At 45.9% G+C, this 19,423-nt stretch overlaps 3 protein-coding genes across 5 annotated transcripts in view; 2 read left to right on the top strand and 1 right to left on the bottom strand.

Moving 5' to 3' along the window:
* The window catches only part of LOC121097306 (fibronectin type-III domain-containing protein 3a-like), a 49,069-nt gene extending 41,619 nt beyond the window's left edge, over positions 1–7,450 (top strand). For all 3 annotated transcript variants that reach the window (XM_040614159.1, XM_040614160.1, XM_040614161.1), the window contains 6 exons: positions 685–834; positions 1,186–1,466; positions 2,163–2,375; positions 3,027–3,193; positions 3,954–4,075; positions 4,857–7,450. In XM_040614159.1, the coding sequence (XP_040470093.1) occupies positions 685–834; positions 1,186–1,466; positions 2,163–2,375; positions 3,027–3,193; positions 3,954–4,075; positions 4,857–5,174 (1,251 nt within the window). In that variant the 3' untranslated portion in view covers positions 5,175–7,450. The remainder of the gene's footprint in view (positions 1–684; positions 835–1,185; positions 1,467–2,162; positions 2,376–3,026; positions 3,194–3,953; positions 4,076–4,856) is intronic.
* A 570-nt stretch (positions 7,451–8,020) lies between these two features.
* LOC121097598 (growth hormone secretagogue receptor type 1-like) lies at positions 8,021–10,738 on the bottom strand. The gene is given in 6 exon segments (XM_040614732.1): positions 8,021–8,052; positions 8,395–8,649; positions 9,701–9,719; positions 9,721–10,230; positions 10,233–10,351; positions 10,714–10,738. Coding segments are annotated over 6 exon segments (960 nt in total).
* Positions 10,739–13,220: 2,482 nt separating this feature from the next.
* Positions 13,221–17,430, top strand: LOC121097353 (transcription initiation factor TFIID subunit 9). The gene is made up of 7 exons (XM_040614256.1): positions 13,221–13,296; positions 13,382–13,463; positions 13,913–14,049; positions 14,124–14,258; positions 15,055–15,136; positions 15,737–15,850; positions 16,303–17,430. Exons 1-7 carry the CDS (start codon positions 13,246–13,248, stop codon positions 16,467–16,469), a joined length of 768 nt encoding a protein of 255 aa, XP_040470190.1. The 5' UTR covers positions 13,221–13,245; the 3' UTR covers positions 16,470–17,430.
* Positions 17,431–19,423: the final 1,993 nt, after the last annotated feature.

Genomic DNA, 19,423 nt, shown 5'->3' on the forward strand with positions numbered 1-19,423 from the left:
GAACTGGGTGACATTTAATCCTCCTTATGGTAACTAATATATAATATATTTAGTTTATCCAGGTGGTAAGAGATGGTGAGTCGTTCAGCCTGGAGAAGAGAAGGCTTTGCGGAGACCTTATAGTGGCCTTTCAGTACTTGCAAGGGGGCTTCGAAGAAAGATGGGGACAGACTTTTTAGTAGGGCCTGTAGCAACAGGACAAGGGGGAATGGCTTTAAACTGACCAAGGGTAAATTTAAGTAGATATTAGGAAGAAATCCTTCCCTGTGAGGGCGGCGCTGGCTGAGGCTGCCCAGAGCAGCTGTGGGTGCCCCATCCCTGGGGGTGCTCAGGGCCAGGCTGGACGGGGCTGGGGGCAACCTGGGCTGGTGGGAGGTGTCCCTGCCCCTGGCAGGGGGTTGGGGCTCGGGGGGCTGTCAGCTCCCTCCCAGCCCAAACCAGGCTGCGATGCTCTGATTCAGAATTCTGGTCTGAATTGTGTTGTTACAGCCGTGTGTCTAGATGGAAACCTTTTAATAAGCTGAAGTTAAAATCATGCCCTTGGCTGTGGTGGAAAAGCCCTCGGGTTTCAAGCCCAGTGCTTCCTTTCCAGTGTCTCTATTCATTGTGACAGGGGATCACACCTGTATGGTGCATGTGTGTATGTGCAACAGCTGAAAGAAAATTTGTGACTTAAACCCACAGAGCCCTGCGTGCAATGGTGCAGAAATCAGTGAATACAGGCTGGACTGGGGACAGGCGGAAGGGTCAATGCATATCATTTACACTGGCCCTTGCCAGAGTTATGAAGTAAAAGGTCTCACACCTGCAACCACTTACTATTGCAGAGTACAGGTAAGAAAAGCATTTGTTACATGTTACTAAGCCTGTGAACAAGTACATACAGCTTGAAGAAAAACTTCAGCTAGAAATGAATAAAATGATGTACCGTCACCTGCTGATGAAATATAGAAGGTAACTGGTAAATATACTTTCCCTTCTCCCCAAGTCCTTCCTAACTCCATGTATCTAGAAAAGAGGTTTAGATCCAGTGTTGCATGAAATACCAGAAATTTTGCCGTGTTTACATTTTATTCAGGAGATTTTCCATTCTCTTCCAAACTGCATTTTGTTACATGCAAAAGGAAGCATGATAGACGTGCCTGGTTAGAAAAAACATAGATTGGGTAAACGTCTCTCTTCCAGGCTGTGAATGTCGCTGGAGTTGGGTTGTTCGGTGAGGCTGCTGTCGTGACAACCCCCGCGTCGGTGCCTGCAGCAGTGTCAGTACTGCATTTACTTGAAGAAGATCAAATGGAAATTTTTCTTCCTTTATCAACGTGCCTTGCAATTCAATGGGAAGAACCGTGTTGTCATGGGTCAGAGATCACTGGATATAATATAGAATATGGGGAAAAGCAGCTGGTAACTGTTGGCAGAAATACAAGCCATGTTCTTGAGAATCTGCTGCCTGACACTCTGTACAGGTAATAATTAATCATTTTATTCTGAAACCACATTTGCAGGATTTTTTTAATCAGTAGCTTTGAGGGTAGGGTTTTAAATTTTTAGAATAATTTTTCGTTCGGCTTACAGACTATTTGCCTAATTCACTCTGCAACTCCAAAAAACAAGACAGAATTGTCACATCCAGAATGAAACCACGATGTTTTAGCAGCAAGAGTTAAGATTGTTGTGTTAAGGCGGATGTTCTGTCTCGAAGTTAAGGCTTTATTCTAAGTTTTCTGGGATTAGAATTTTTTTTATTCTGAAGCAATGCATGTAATTATGAGTTTATCTCACCAAAAGAGGATGATTATAGGGACAAGAGTAGAGCAGCTGTTCCAGTGTCACGTGCTTAGTCTTGGTTAAAGCTTAGTTCAGACCATGGACTTTGTCAGTGGGAGGCAAACGACTCAGCATGGAGGACCTGGGCGCTTGTGCACTAAACCCAACAATACTGAGAAACACTGAAGCTTCATTATGTTGCAAACAATGTAACTGTGTTGGCTTGTTTGGAAGGAGATTATTTGTATAGTTAACTTCTAACTGCATTTTAATTACTTAATTGTTTGGAGTTAAATTGTTAAATTCTTTACAAATTTTAACTGTTGTTTTATTACCTAGCAGTTTTTCAGGACCTCAGTAAATTAACCATATAGCTGCTCTTTTCACCTTTCTAGAATTAGAATACAGGCCATAAACAGCTTTGGAGTTGGTCCTTTCAGTCATTCCATTAAAGCCAAAACAAAACCACTACCTCCTGACCCTCCTCATCTTGAATGTGTGGTCTTCAGCTACCAGAGCCTTAAACTTAAATGGGGTGAAGGTCCGAGCAGAGCTTTAATTACCAACCCTACACAATTCAACTTGCAGATGGAGGACAGGTTTGGCAGGTAAGATATTCGGAACATTAAGGATATATTGTCACTTTACAACTTACCAAGTTTTTAAGACATTTTTCTCACTTCTGTTTGCACTTTTGCATCCTATCTTTCAACTGGCAATGCTGTTAATAGCTGTTGCACAAATATTTACTTGTAAGCAGTAAATACCATTTACTGTTTAAATAGTAATATCTTACCATCTTCTTATGTTGCCAGGGTTTTTTTATTTTTTCTACAGTGAAGTCAGTTTGCATGTAAAGAATCGCAGGGTTGACAGCTGTTCTTTAACTAGAAATGACAACTTAGGTACCCAATGTGTGCAAGGGTTGTTCTCTGAATTCAAATCAAGAGTTTGGTCATGTAGTTTCGTTGTAGCCTGTGTATGGCTTGTAGGCAGGTTGAATGAATGCTTCATGAATATAAATTAAGACTTCCCCACCAGTATGAATGGTGTGTGTTGCTGATTTAATGCACATCATGAACCAATTATAACAATAACAGAGGTCAAACTGCCTAACATTCATCGTGCGTGCATGGAGAAAGCTGGGGCACCCAGAATGCATTGTCACTTCTTTGTACTTAGATATGAAAGTGTTCCACTTACGGTTCTGATGTGCAAAGGTGTGATTCCTGAATAATTCTGATTTGTGTTTCTTCCAGGTTTGTAACTGTTTATAACGGTCCTTGTCACACATACAAGGTACAGCGACTCAGTGAATCCACTACGTACTATTTTAAAATCCAGGCATATAATGATGCTGGAGAGGGAAGGTTTTCTGAAGTTTACGCTTTCACTACAACTAAGTCTCCACCCGCATCTCTTAAAGGTGAGCCTCACACTGCACAAGGACCCTTCTGCGATCCATTTACGTACTAGATGGAATGCTACAGCCTGACCCTTCTCCCAGCCCAGCGTCTTTCCAGGGCCTTTGTGGGGCAGAGAACAGAAACTAGCTGTGGTGGGCTTTATGTTGGTACAAGGGCCGGCATGTGGCCATCTCCTGAACTGTAGCTTTTCCCACCCCAGACAGTGAGGATTTCTTCTACCCTTTTTTAACTAGAAAGTAATTTTTCAGGGTTATTTATCACTTTATATAAGTTACAACAGCATTTAGGCAAATGAAAACACAAGTATTTCCTCTGCTCTGTGCTTTTCTATTATGAACATTAAGGACTGCCATTAGAGAAAGTCGTTCTGAAGATCAGATTGCTAATTACCTGCAGGTAATTGTTTAAAATTATTTGTATGACTGGTGCCTCAAAGGACAACAGTTACCTTTGCATTGTTAACAAATACATTGGAAAAACCTTCAGCTTTTAGATTTACACTGCCCAGTCACTTGCATTAAACTGAAACATTTTCAATGGACAATGTAGAAAAGCAAAGCATACTTTAAGCCAGAGTGAGAAAACTTCCTTGATGTCACTGAAACCAGTGCCCCTTTGCTACATTAACTGTGAAATGAGTCACTGGTGATTTTGGACCTTTTCTTCTGATGGGAAAAACAAGAACATTTGTAGAGACCATTGTTCTCTTCTAAAATACCCACAAATCACACTTTTTTTCTTTTTTTTTTTTTCCCCTAGCACCCAAAGCAAATCAGCTGGAAGAAAACACTTATGAAATCACATGGGAACCTTTACAGCCAATGAAAGGAGATTCAATTGTTTACATCCTTCAGCTTGCTGCTGGGAGAGAGTTTGATCAGGTACCTTTTTATTTAACGTCATGAACCTGAGGAGCTTTTTCCATACTTCCAAAAAAGATGTCTGTATTTGAAAGCTGAAATTCTGTTTGGGGACGCTTTTTATTGTGGCAAGGGACTCAACAATCTTGACTTCCAGGGTGCTTCGTTTACTTCACAAATGGATCCTCTCAGTGAGACTTAAGTTTACAGTGGGTGCAGACAGCTTCCAGCATAGGGTCCTGCCCTTCGGCCTCTTCACGGCATCAAAGGCTGCGCCAGATTAAAGATCATAAAGTTTCATTTCCCTGCTGACCTCTTGCTTGTTCCATAAAAGCAAGTGACTGCGAAGGCAGGCTTGAGAGTCATCCGGAAAGCTGGTTATCTAGGAGTGGGTTAACACTGTTTTACCCTGTTCTTCCAGCATTTCCTTTGGCTCTTTTGTTTGTTAAATCCTACGTTTTGTGGCATCACTGCCTTTGTTAGTCACAGACAGCACCTGCCCCACGTTTTTGTGGGAGCTATATGGAACAGGAGTTGAGCTGAACAATTGGGTTTTTTCTTCTGAGCTTCACAGTCCAGGTCTGACGGTGTGAGGCATAGCAGGAAGCTTTGGATTATTCACAAGAAAATGAATTGTAAATTCTTCAGAAATAAAAGCTGAGATTTTATTGAGCTGGCTTGAAGAGAACAACTTCAGGCTGTGTCCAGCACTGCACGTGCTCGTGAAGTGGAACAGAAAGCATTGCGTACTGTTCGTGAGATGCACCCCCTGTAAAGTGGTTCTCTCTCTTCGTCTGACCAGGTGTACAAGGGACCAGAGACGTCCTTCCGTCTGACGAGCTTGCAGACAAACTGTGAATATCGGATCAGAGTCTGCGCTGGCCGTCAGTCCCAAGACTCTACTGGATCACAAGAACTGTATGGACCTTACAGTCCCAGTACAGTGTTCTCATCTCAGAAACAAGAGCTGGTCCCCCAGTGTGCCGATTTGACGACGGAGTTGGCAGAGACTAAGAAGACGTTACGTGAAGAGCGCTTCATCGCCATCGTTCTTCTCTGCGGATTTGCGGTGGTTGCTATTTTATTTGCTGTTGTTATTCAGTACTTTGTAATCAAGTAGACGAGAGCCTGTTCAGTACTCAGCTTTTTGTACAGAAGCTATTTCGGGTATTTATGGTTAGTTTAATTAAAATCCTAGCTGGAAATGTATGGTTACATGCATTTCTACTTTTGCTGCTGGCTAACAGTGAGGCTGGGTTGGCAGATCCTTTCCAAATACTGAACACAGATTTCTTGTAGAAAGGGTAATCCTGGGTCCTCTGTAATCAGGGTTAGCTGTTAATAAAACAGCAAAAAAACTGCCTTATCATGCACACTCTTCCTCTCTCCAAATTCAAAGCGGGGCCCTTTGGCCAGTTCGAGAGAGAAGGCATTGACAGAACAAGTGCTTTTCAAGTACAGCTAGAGCAGTGGTCATCGATCCGCGATGTTTAATCAGGTATCGTTGCAGTTTGGTATACGTGGAATACAGCAGCACAGATGCTTAAGCTTAGAGCAGTACTGCATTGCAAACCTGCATTGCAATTACTAGAGCATACCACATTTAATATACTGTAGAAGGAAAGCAGAATAATGACTTAGCGATATTACTACTTTACAGTTATTTTAATATTTCGGATTCAGTAATAATCATTTCAAGTGTTAAAGTAGAGGGTGCCAGCATTTTTAAAGTTTTAATCAAAATGCTAGACAAAACGTTAGCAGGACGTGATGTACGTACAGCAAAGGCGTTCCTATGTCACATCGCAGAAAAGGCCCCTTTTGTATCGTACATTTCTGAATGAAATGCTTTCTGCTGTTGGTGAGCAGCTGTTGGCCCAATCCACATTTCACTCTCAGTGCCTGAGAGAAAAGTAATTTCCTGTGCTTCTGATTAAATCTTTGCAGTGTTTTCAGAAAAGCACAGGTATTGTCTTTAAGGAGAAAGAGTGCATTTATGATAAATGTTACACTATTTGGCTCAAACTGAGCAAATGTTTTTGTACTATTATTAACCTAAAAATAAAAAGTTCAAACTGCTTTTGGATGCCCTTCTAACTTAATCCGAATTATCAAATTGTACGTGAAAGAACTCTTTTTAGATAACATTTGTACAATGTTTTAAATTACTTGCTATCCCAGTGGTAGCAGCTTCACATTCCATTGTTTTCTAGATGGGAATGTTCAGCCTGCTATGAACTTTTCTGAAACGCGTCCTGTTTGTCTGGGGGGTATGTTTTTGTGGACACTGTGCACTACATATGACTGTTCTTGTTAAATCTGCTCGCGAATACCTGAAGACGAGTCTGACGGCTGTCCTTATAGCAAATACATTGAAGGCTGGAACTCACAGATTTCGAATGTGTTCCGGGGTGGGTCTTCCCAACAGCATTTGGAATATGCCATAGAAAGGTAGATTTAGCGTATCTTGCAAAGGCTGCGGCTACACTTTATATACTTCAGAGCAATGCACTTGTACGTGGAATGTTGGATGTGATAGTGCTACAGGCTAAGTATTTCCAGTAATTAATCACTTTAAGGGTCTTTCTCCTATGGCAGTTGATGAATAATGTTGCGTTATAGTTTGAGGCATTGTGTTGTATTTCAGATATGGAAAACCTAAATTATGACATAGTATCGCTTAATACTCTTAAAAGTAGATTTATGGTGCAATCTGAAATTAATCTTTTCAAAATGTACTCTTCATTTTGTACTCTATTTATTTTGATTAAAAGTCCTGGAAAATGTATGTTTGAATGTATTGTTCTACTTGTAGCAGAACTTTAAGTTAATCATTTATTATATCATAGAAATCTCTCCCTCCAGTGTTGGAAAGAGTTTTATACAGATATTAGTCTTTAGTTTGCAGAAGAGTTTACAATCTGTCTTTATTTCTCTTCATAGCCTACTTTTAGCAGATAAGACTGCCTTTCAGCAAATCTCTGTTGCCAAAGGGTTATTTCTTTAACTCTTAGAACAAAGTTTATAGAGGTTTATTTGGCAATAATATTTCTGATAATTGATAAATTAGGATTGCAGAGCAAATACTAACAAGTCATGACTCCTAAAAACTGAAAAAAAAGTTATTTTGTAATTGCCACGATATTCATGTTTCCAGAAAATATCTGGGGAAAGCCTACTGCAATACAGATTTTGACATCAGCTGTTATCCATTCCAGAACGATGTACCCTAGTGGCATTAATGTATTTAGGTATCTTCAGTTTTCTTGTATTGTAATTTTGAGGTATCTCAAACTTATGTTAAAGTTGCCATGCATTGTATTACTAAATTGTAACTATCAAATAGATAATATATTTAATACAGCCAATAAATAATACAAATGTATTCAAATTTGACTACAGGGCTGTGTGTGGTTTTGTGGATTTTAATCTTACTCAGGGAAAGAAAAGTGATTTTTCAGCGCTGTCCCTTCCCAAGGGCTGTGGCAGCCTGGGGATCGAGCGGTGCCACTTGAGCCCCCGAGCTGGTGAGCCGGGCTCGGCGTTTGCCAGTGTTACAACCAAGGGAGATGGGGAAATTCCTCCTGCTCTCCCTTCCCTCCCCAGCGACCGCCCACCTGTGTGATTTGTCCCTGGTGCGTTCAGGTGAGCTCTGAAGGCAAGGGCTGCTTCTTCCCGCAGAGCTTAGCAGGTACGGGGCCTGACTTTGCAGAAAGTTGGATAAAGTTTGGATAAAGAACAAGATAAAAAATAGAAAAGGAGGGAAGCAAATCAAGAGACCTGAGGGATGAATAATAAATCATTTAAGAAGGCGGCAATGTGTTCGTAGTCTTAGAAAAGATGTAGTTTCTTAGCACTTTCAAGTACCTGTATTACAGACTGTCTTCTTTGTTGCTGAGAGCAAACAGCTGGCCTGGCTTTGACCTCTACTTTATCTCTCTTGGCTTCTGTTGGAAGAATTATGTTTTACAGGTCTGCAATTAGCAAAATGTCTGGTCCTGAAAACAGAAACAAACCCTTTCACAGGAGTTTTGTGGACAGCTCACGCTGACGATGTGGCTGGTAAGTTCACTGAAGAGAGTAGTCCAGCCTCCCCCTGTCCCATCGTGTGTGTGTCCGTCCCGTGCAAGAATAACACGAATTGGTTCTAACCTTCCCGAAACGTTCGTAACGTGTCTCGGGAAACACTTGCGGAGAGGTAAGCCAAAAGGACAGCCTTAAATCTTGTTCCAGTCTCCATATGCACCATCTACCCGGGGTTTAACCCACAGTGCAGCTGGCGAAACACTTGGGTTGTGAGAGTTGCTGAACAGCTGGCACAGAAGACCCCAGTTCTGTACCTTCAGAAGAAACCTCTGCACCCCGGGTCAGGTGCCTGCAGCACCGGGTTCGCTTGTGGTGCAGGATTGTGCTCATCGCTTTCCTGTATTTGTTGTACAGTATGGGGATTATGGAAGCCCCAAGACAGAAGAGGAGCGTGGCGATGAGGTTGAAGTACTGCATGAGGTCATACAGGACAATTTCACTTCGGGCGAAGAGGATTCGGCCAAGGTGGAACGGGAGCCAGCACACCACAAAGGCAAAGACGAGGACAGCTGAGGAGGAAAGAGCACAACAGTTTATTCTGCCCCTTTATGTAAGGACCAAGAGGTGAGCCTGCAAAGCTAAACCCAGCAAGGACAAGCCCAGTGCCTTGCCCAGCTGCTTCTGTGCTGTGGTTACCGGTCATCTCAAGTGACAAGGACTTCAGGTTGCATACAAAATTAATTGTATGCAATTAAAATGGGGCACGTTCACTCCTGGCCTGAAAATCTGAGTCACCATCGGCATGCTGCGATGGGTATCGGAGGGGAAAGACCAGGGACACGGGAGGTGGGGGCCCCTTGGGGCAGCAGAGGGGAGGAAAAGGGGAGCCAGCTGGACCCAGAGGCACTGAGGAAGAGGATGGGAAAACTGAGCGTGCAATAAGCAAACAGAACCTGCCAGGAAACAACCAGTGAGTAGCTGCGGTACGTTTTGCTGACAGTATCCACAGTCGTGGGTGCTGCTGCTTGCCTGCGGGGGGGGGGGGGGGGGGGGGGGCTCGGGGGAGAGTGATCAGAGGGATGGGGTGGGAGCGGGGAACCCAAACTCCTGGTCTGCACCAAGGCACAGGTACCTGCTGGCACAGGATAACGACCGTGCACAGGTCAGCCCAGACAGGTGCGTTGTTGCTGTCCTGGATGAAGTCATCGTTGCTAAGCTTGAGAAATTTTGCAAGGGAAATGGCTTTGAAACCTTTCCTTGCTGCAGCAGGGGAAGAGCCTGGTCTGCTATGAAGTCATAGAACTTTTCAATTTCTTTAAATTGGAAATTTAAGGGTTAGAGATGGGGGGAAGAACATGAAGAATGTGATCTCAAAACAACTAAAAGCCACGCTGATGTGCTTCCCTGCGTGTGGTAAGATCCCTAGCCTGCACACGCAGTCACAGACTGCCCTTCACACCAGCAGGAGCCAGGAACACAAATTAAATGTAAATCCATTGATTCTAAATCTGTGTAACCCTGTGTGGCTCGTATCTCCTCTCCATCACCCCCTGCACTGCTGTGCAGTGGAAGTGATCAAAGAGGGCAGCTCTTCAGAGCTGGTTTCCAAAATACTCTGACCCAGCACTCTGACAGTCTGTGGTGGCACCTCTTCCTTCCAGCAGCCGCTGCCCACGGCGCCAGAGCTTTCTGCAGACCAGTCCGTACAGCAGAGCCACGCACAGCATTGGCAGGAACAAGTAAACGGTGGAGACCCAGGTCATCGTCTCGAGCAGCCCCATGCGGACCACGCGCTCGATGGACCTGCGCTCCTGGCTCTCCTGGGGCAGGCTGCCGTTGGGGTGTTCCACCCCGAAAAGGAAGAGGATGGGGCCGGCGGTCAGGAGGGAGCAGCCCCACAGAGCCAGGATGACCCGTTTCGCCCAGCACTTGTTGATGGTCACTTTGGCTTTCAGGGGAAAGCAGACGGCAAAGTACCGCTCTGCGCTCGCTGTGGTGATGTGCAGGATGGTGCAGTACGTGCACGTTTCGCTCAGTGAAGTGAGGAACTTGCAGAGAAAATCCCCAAATACATAGGGCTTGTACTTCCAAAGGCGGTAGAGGTCCGAAGGCAGGCCAAGGAAGATCAGTGTGTCTGACAGCGCCATGCTGTCAGGAACATGGACAGGTACGTGTTCACCGTCATCCTCATCTTGTGTGAACGTCTGAAAATTACTATCGTTATCAGATTCCCAGAGACTCCCAAGAAATATGCCTCTGAGTGAGAAATTTCTAGTGACAGTGTTTTAATGACATTATTAAGACAGGATGAGAAAGCCTTCGTTTGAGCATCAGTCTTCTAACTGAGACAGTCTGACACTTGGCCCTGATTTACTTTCCACTTCAGAAAAGATCAGAGATGATAAGCTGGAAAGCACCAGGGAGGGGGAGGCGAGGGGAAAAGGGGTCAGTGTGAGGGAAAAGGCAAGGGAAGGCTCTGGGAAGCTGGAGGTTAACTGTACACAGCCGGAGAGAGCACAGACACGGTGCAGGAGGGGCTGCGTATGCTGCTCAGCTCAACAGCAGGATGCCTTCAGCCACCGCCCGCGGCAATTTCTCCATGACTGGGGCACAGGCAGAAGTGAGTGGGGTACCCGATATGAAATAAACCTCCTCCATTCCCCTCAGAGCTCTGCTCTTTGCAGTGTTTCTTGTCTGAAGGACTATTCAAAAGCCAGTGTTTTGTAGAGCCAAATAGTGTGGGATTCGGGCTTGAAAGGTCAGTGCCGAACACAGTCGCTGCATTGTGTCGACAGGTCCCTGGTTCTAACATTAGGGAGATTTCTGCTGCCACTTCCAAGAGGCAAATGTGATGGCTGTGGGTTTTCTTCAAGGGATTTAGGTACCTGGACACCTCAAAAAAAGAAAAATCGTCCATGTGCCAAGGCTTTACTTTGCTGCACCTTAAACATCTCAAAAAAAAAGTCTAAAAAGAAATCCCCAAAGCTTAACTCTGCGCTGGTGACTTAAACGATGCACCCCGAGCAGAGCTGAGCCCTGGCCGGTGCGCGCTCGCAGGGGCTGCACGGCATGCGGCCTGTCGTCCCTATTTCTCCGAGCAGAGCCCTCCCAGCTGCGGGGCAGCTGCCTTTGATGAATGTCCCCGGTTTGGCGGTAGCAGACAGAGAAGTCAGCGCTCGGCCTGGCCGCGCCGTGACCCAGTTTCCTGTTTTCCAGTGCTCAGAAACCCCAGTGTCTGAGCAAAGACGGAGGGTGACCGCTCTTTCATTTGGCCGACACACGGTGCCCGCAGCCCACCGAACGCAGGCGTCACAGCACGGCCGTGCCCCAGGTGACTGGCAGTGGGGACAAAGCTCTCACGGCCGGGCAGACGCGCTCCAGCTCAGCTGCCCATGAGGGTGGCATTTGTGGCCTCGGGGACATATATCTCCCCTGTGGAAACTAGCTCCCTGTGTTTTCTCCTCGCTGCTGGTTTCCAGGCAGAAATGCTGCAAGTAGCTGCAGCTCTTGGCTGTGCTGCTCAGCCTGGAAAGTCACCTGTGTGCAGCAGCGCTGGCAGGGAAGGCACTCACAGCACAGACAAAACGGCTGAGGGGGGCAAAGGGTCTTTGCCTAGTTTTGGGGTAAACCCAGAGCCCTTTGGCAGTACAAAGTACGTTGGGTTTTTTTACTGCATCAGCAATAAATGGCAGTGACGGCCAACAGCCCGATGATGCCAAGTTGCAGCCTGACCCACAGCCTGCATCCAGTACACAGTGGAAGAGCTCCCCTCCCCCTCTGCCCTAAAACAAGGGGAAAAAAGTGGGTTTTGTTTGTTGTCTAAGGTCAGTGTCTGGAGTTCATCCTCCGTTCCCTCCTTGCAGGATGTTTTTGTGTAATATACTCTGACTCATGCAAGTCAAATGACTTGGACTCTAATGCCGCGGTGCTTCCAGCCAAGGAGCCCCAGCAGAGGCGTTCTGCCCGCCTGCACCTCCACGCTGGCATGTGCTGGGCACAGGTTTTCCAGCTCCTCCAGCCGCTGCCGCAGCCACAGGGCTGCCTGTGCCCCCCGCCAGGCCGAGCCTGGCACCCCCGTCACCCGCAAACCTGCGGCAGGGGGGTCCAGCCGCCACCTCGGTGCAGATACACGGGCGCCGTCAGACGTGAGGGTTAGTTACATCTACATCCCGGAGGGCTGGGTGTAGGGCCCGCAGGTGTCACGCAGCACCCCTGGTGCAGGTGAGAGGCAGGGAGGCTCTCCCTGCTGATGGACTGTTTTGCAACGTGTTACAGGCGTGAGTCAGAGGGAACACACGGTAACAGCTGTTTATTTCTTCTTGCTCTCAGCGAAGCTGGCTCCCCTGCCCCATGATGTCAGCTGCTCCAGCGCGGGTATCGCGCCTCCCTCCAGACCTTGCTTCACTTGGACCATCACAGCTAACGGCAACACTGCTGCAATTCCCCCTGGCATGCTGCTAATCCCTGCTTGACAGCACCGCAAGAAAACATTGGTTTGGTTCTGTTTTGCCTCGGAAAGCGAGAGAGAAACTTTTGACAAGACTTGCATGGAATGTACGTGGGGATCATTTGGTTGCCACGAAAACGAGCTTAAGAAGCCCTGCTGTCGATAGTCTCATTTTTATTTAATCCTGGGAAAGCTGACAATTAAAAAAGTGGCCTCAAAGCCGGTAAGGAAGGTGCACACCCTTCTGGCTCATCGCGGGGCCGACGGGGGCATCAGGCTGTGACCCCATCAGGCACGGCCGCGCGCTCCTGCAGCACGCTGTCCCCGGGAATGGTTTTGTTAACAAGAATTTCTGCCTCGCGGAAACGCAGTTTTGAACAATCAGAAGCAGAACGGAAGCCCTGCGCACCCAGCCGCCGGCGGGGCCTGGGGAGGGTGTTGGGGGACGCGCTGCCCCCCGCCCGCCACCGGGCACCGAACCCCCGGGCTCGGTGTTGGCTGCGGCACCGGGTGGAGCAGCGGTAGCACCCCGCTCCCCGCTCCCCGCTCCCCGCTCCCCGCTCCCCGCACCCCGCACCCCGCTCCCCGCTCCCCGCACCCCGCTCCCCGCACCGCCGGGCCGTGTCCCCATGGCAACCGCCGCCCTCCCGGCCTCCCTCGCGGCCCCGCCGCTCCCCGCCCACGCGACCGGAAGCGGCGCCCGAGGCGAGCGGAAGTGATGGAGCCGGCCAAGATGGCGTCTCCCAAGAGCGCGCCCAAAGACGCGCAGGTACCGCGGGCGCGGCGGGGGCTGGAGGGGTCGGGTCGGGCCGGGTCAGCGTGGCGGAGCTGAGCGGTGCCTCTCCGCCCCGCAGGTGATGGCGCAGATCCTGAAGGACATGGGCATCACGGAGTACGAGCCGCGCGTCATCAACCAGATGCTGGAGTTCGCCTACAGTAAGCGGCGGCCGGGTCGGGGGCTCAGCGGGGGCCAGGGGCTCTGCCGGGGTCCGGGCCGGGGGATTTTTCCCGGGGGCTCTGCTGGGGGCCGGGCTGGGTGAGCTCTGCCGGGCCCCTCGGGCAGGGGGTGCGCCGGGCAAAGCCGAGCGGAGAAGGGGAATGCTGTCTTTAGCCCTGTTCCCTTTGGGGGGGGGGTCCTGGTTTTGGCTGGGACAGGGTTAATTTTCTCCATAGCAGTTGGTACAGTGCTGTGTTTGAGAGATACCGGGAGTGTATGGTTTTGTGTTTGATTTGGTGTGAGAGATACCGGCAGTGACAGGGTTCTGCTGTCAGCCTTCAGAAACAATCCTGCGGGAGCGGTGTCTTTGCTGACAGCCGGGTGGGATCGGGAGCGGGAAGGTTTACTCTTTTAATCCAGCCTTAATGAGTGATTCGGTGTTTCAAAGGGTATGTGACCACTATACTGGAAGATGCAAAAATCTACTCGAGCCACGCAAAGAAGTCCAGTGTCGATGCAGATGACGTGAGGTTGGCAATCCAGTGTCGAACAGACCAGTCATTTACATCTCCGCCTCCAAGGGATGTAAGTAAAACTGTATTGATGGCATCAGAATACAATAAAAGACTACAGGTGGGAATGTAATGGTGTCTCTCCAGTTCTTGTTAGATATTGCAAGGCAGAAAAATCAGACGCCGTTGCCATTGATAAAGCCTTATTCTGGACCCAGGCTTCCACCTGACAGATACTGCTTGACAGCTCCCAACTACAGACTGAAGTCCTTACAGAAGAAGGTAAGGGCTTCGGGTAGGGAAGGATTCACCTAATGCCCACTTTGTTTGTCGGGAATGTTGGAATTAAGAGTTTTCCACAGCTCTGAAGGATACGTGTGGGCAAATACTGACCTGTGAGCATCAGGGGTGTTTGAAAGTCTGTCAGTGGTCTTTATCTCTAGGAATTTGCAGGTGTTCTTGTTGGTTTTTAGTTTTGAATGGAAAGTGTATTATAAAATGCACGTGTGAATTGTTCAGTGTTAAAATTGTCAAGCTGAATATCAGATTGTAAAAGGCGAAAGTAAGGCTTTAGTATAGATGTTAAAGGGTCTTTTGTACTTATACTTCACTTGATTCCGCTTTAGAGGGAAGAGAGAAGATTTAGTTTTCTTGCTGGAAAATACTGAATGTCTTGGTGTGTGGGATTTTGTATTTCTTTCCCCCATTTTAAGGAAAGAATCTGAAAAGTTGAACTTAAGGTTCCAGGTATTGACACAGGACATGCCTCTCTGCTAGGTATAGGGTGGAATAATAATTGCTGATTAAAATACTCTAGTTTCCTCTCCAACCTGACTGACCTGAGTGCACTTTGCTGGTCTTTGGCATTATGTCATGTCCAGGAGCTCTGCAGCTTGCACCAGGGCATTTGCACCGTAAAGATCCAAGAACTTCTGTGTTGGCACACACCTCGTGTATTGTTGCTGTGAAATAGGCTCTCTGTGGTTTTGTAGGAAGAACCATTTCTTTTTTTTTTTTTTCACGTTAAAGAACTGTTAATTTCTAGTGGGATGCTAAACTGAGTGTTCTCTCTCAACAGGTCTCTTCCTCTGCAGGGAGAATAACAGTCCCTCGCCTGAGTGTGGGTGCTGTGAGCAGCAGGCCCAGCACTCCTACTTTAGGTAGGAAACAGCTCAGTTGGGGTTTCCCGTGTTGTTTCGATGAATGAAAAAAAAAAAAAAGAGGCATAATATAAAGTATGCTCCAGCCGCTGAGGAAATGTTGGGTGCTGCCTGAACTTGGTATCATTTGACAGCATCAGGAAAATGAAATTAATTTCAGAATACTCTTTATTTAGAATAATCTTTGACACATACATACATTACTGACATTCTGTATTTTTATTTCTGTATTTGTGATAACTTCTTATGCGAAGAGACTATTCAAGAAACTTAACGTAAGTTTGAGGGTTTTTCCCCTCAGTGTAAGCACTGCATTGAACTACCAATGGCAATAAATAAAATCCATTTTTAAAAGGTTCACAGAATTTATGCCTGAGCATGTGCCCTTGCGTATTAGTGTGTGTTTGTAGCCTACAGTTTTATAGGTCTTGAGTAAATATGCAGTTCTGCCTGAAAACGTGACTCCTATAAATCTAGTATTGGTATGTTCCTCTGTATTCCCACCACTCTGAAGATAAGAGGTTCCACTTTGAAAGCACAAGTGCCAAGTATATAAATTTTTTTTAATTTATCTTTTGACTGAGTCGGTTTGACTTTCAGGTACACCTTCAGCACAGACAGTATCTGTCTCAACAAAAGTTGGCACTCCAGTGTCACTGACCGGTCAGAGGTTCACCGTACAGATCCCGTCTTCTCAGGCAGCAGTCAAGTCAGGTAACACAAGCTGTAAAGATCAGCAGTGCTTCCTGCTGTTGTTCTTAGCAGAACAGAAATTAATTCATGGCAATAATGTGGGAAATTACTTCACCTCTTCTGTCTCTTTGTAAGATTGCTGATGTTTTGTGTCTCCTTATGTAAGGCAGGCAGTCCTCTCTCTGGGTATTTTACAATTCCCAGTTCTAGCACAGTGGTGTCAACCAGAGCACACAGCGTTTCAGGCGGATTCCCCTTGCACCTTACCTGCCACCTCTGTGCTCTCTCGCTCTTTTGTGCTCACTCCACTAGTATTTTCCTGTTTTCTCTGTGTTGCCCGGGTTTTCAGCCCGGAATGTTCTACTAGCGTGCTGCTTTATTAGGTTGGAAGTTCTCTTTCAGTGTGGGAAAATCAACCGTTGTTTTTCATTGAGTGATGACTTTTTCTTTTTTTTTTTTTTTTTTCTTCACAGCCACACCAACTACTCCGACAGTTCAGAATGTTCTAATTAATCCTTCATTAATTGGACCAAAGAACATTCTTATTACTACAAATATGGTATCATCACAGAATACACCTAATGAATCAAATCCCTTGAAAAGGAAGCATGAGGATGACGACGACTATGATAACTTGTGAAGAGACTGTCCTGCAGCGATTTGTATTGAGCCTGACAAGATTTCTGCCAAGAGTTCTTTGTAAAGGGGGTGAGAGCATGTAAATACTCTGCTAATATGCGGTTGCGTGTGGTGTGAGAGAGAGGTCCTTGCCTGTGGAAAGATGAAAAAGCACCTCATCTTTTTCTGTGGCCCATAATGTCTTTTGAACCTCAGCAGCAGTGGTGAGTGCTGGTTACTGTTGCACAGAACAGCCCTCACACCTCTTCTGTCGCCTTATTTCTGACAGGTGTGGCTGTGTCTCTGGAGCCCGCTGAGCCAGGTGCTGGTAGTACTGTTCCGTGCCTAGTAAAAATCATTTTCAGAAAACATTGGGTGGTGGACATAGGTATTCATGTCAAGTAACATTAAAACCGGAGTCCTGCGCGGGGCGGGATGTAGCTGGGGAGTGTCAGCCGGCGTTTGTTGTGGGGTTTTTTTTTCCCCAAAACACATTTGTTGCTTCTATGTTGTGTTAGTTGCATACACTTGTGCAGGTCCAGTGGGTGTGGAGACTATCTCTTAACAGTAGGAATGCAGACGAAAGGTAGAGGAGGGGTTTTCTGGAGAACACTTAGGCTGACCTCGCGTACCCCTTAATCCATGGGTACATACCTACATCAGGACCCACAACTCCAGTGTAAAGTTAGAGAAGACGTAAAAACCCAGCCCAGATTTTTATTTATTTCCAAAGAGCTGCACCTCTGTCTCTTGTCACTTCATTAAGCGTGTGTTTGTGTGTGTATAAAGTGCCACTGTCACTGTGGCACTGGGGGATCTGGCGAAGGGCAAATCGCCTGAGCTTGACTTCGAGGGTCAGACTCAAAGCCTCGGGTACTTGCAGATGCTTTTGTGTATCGTGACCCCCAAGCCTGCCATACTAAGAGACTGATTAAATTTAGCACTGTTGTATCTATTTAAAAATAAAGTGGTGTGTGTTTGTACCAGTGTCTCTTGGTAAAGGCTTTGGCTTGTGCCGCCTCTCCTAATGGCGCTTTTCTCATGCTGAGCTTGGCACGAGTGGGGCGGGGGGAGCTCTTCCACAAACCCTGGCTCAGCTACGAGTGCAAAACCCCTCCTTGCTGCTAAGGCCCGCAGGCGGGGGTAAGCGATGGGATCGACCAGTTCTAAGGTAATACCGAAAGGGATGGCGATGCTTCGTGACGTTTTTCAGGGCTGAAGCTGGCTGACAGCCCCCCTTGCTTTGCTCTCGGCCGTCTCCTCCTGCAGGTCCTGAGACTGCTCTGTCCGCGCTGCATGGACACGGGCGGCTTCTCAAGGTGATGCCAAGATGGAAGAACAAACCGCGCTCAGCAGCACGGGCGAGGGAGCAGCGTGTGGTGGGCGCTGCGGTGAGGGCAGGGGCAGGGGCACAGCCTCCCTGCCCCAGCAGAGCCCGGGGGACCGGGGTGCACTGGGGACCTGGACCTGCCCTGGCAGCCAGGCTGCTGGGGGGGTGTTTTAAATACACACAACATATGTGTAAGGTATTTTTATATATATTTTTTTATGTGTGTGTATATATATATGCATGTACATATACACAGACACACACATATAATTGTATTTTACACACTCAAACTCAGAAGACAGCTATTCTTTTATATATGTATAGGTAGTATATATAGAATATAGTGTGTGTAGCTAGAGAATATAGAGTAGTTAACTGTGCATGCACATAAACACACTAAGCCACCCCTTAATAAATACTTATGTCTATATGCACTTGTGTTATACACACACATTCATGCACACTTACTCTTGTAGATAGCAGTATTTATAGTTTCAGACACCCTTTTTATATAATGTGTAATATACACAGTATATAGCATCTGACAATATATAACATGTAATATGTATGTTTTTCTTAGACACATCCATGCTCTCACAGACACTTCTTACATACATACTACTCAAATATATATGCATAAATAAAACTATATGATATCCTTTCACACACACTTTGTCTACATATTAAGTATTTTTTTAAAGAAGCATATTTGAACATTATTTATACTTCTATATATACAAACCCCACACGCACACAGAGTCTCCTATTCTGTTATGTACATATGCATAGCTGTACTCTGCAGTCTCGGGTACTCTTGTTCATATCTACAATACATTATATAAAGTACACTGATAATACCCAATATAAAATGCATCTCATGTGTACACACACCCACGCTCTGACAGACACGTGTTCTTGTATATATTGTAATACTGTGATAATATATTCATTAAAAAAATCTATTGTCTCTCTATTTAAATATTTATGAGCGCCATGCATACACACTCTGGCTCTCACACAGACCTGTTCTCCTGTATGTATTTGTACCCTCTCCACACACACACCCCTCCCCGAGAACATTTTTATATGATACCTAGCACATAATACATAATATGTAACATACAATAAAATATTATCTATTATCTAGCATGTATAATACTTACATATGAGTTTAAAAGACATATAAATCTATGCTTTTATGTACACATTTTTTTATACTCTATGCACACTGTCTCAGACACTCTTTCAGGGCAGGGTTATGTGTGTATATATAAGAAGTATATTCAATATGTAATATAAACTATAACATAAAACGTATAATGTAATAGAGAAAATATAACACTATCTTATATAATGCTTTTATATCCTAAAGCATAGCTATAAAACACGTTTGTTTGCGTATGGGTGTGTATATATATTAAAAAAGAAAGGGTTGGCTACTATGATCTTAAGGGTCTTTTCCAGCCTGAGTCCATGATTCTATATTTATACATAGTATGCATATATTTATATAGCTAAAACATATAACTTAATCTGTAAAATACTATCTGTTGTATATAAAAAATATCGATACATATCCACACCCAATGTTCACAAATACCTGTTCTTTTATATATCTATTCTAACATATGTATAATTTAAATTCT

This window comes from Falco naumanni, chromosome 14, assembly GCF_017639655.2.
Source record: "Falco naumanni isolate bFalNau1 chromosome 14, bFalNau1.pat, whole genome shotgun sequence".
Lineage (NCBI taxonomy): Eukaryota > Metazoa > Chordata > Aves > Falconiformes > Falconidae > Falco > Falco naumanni.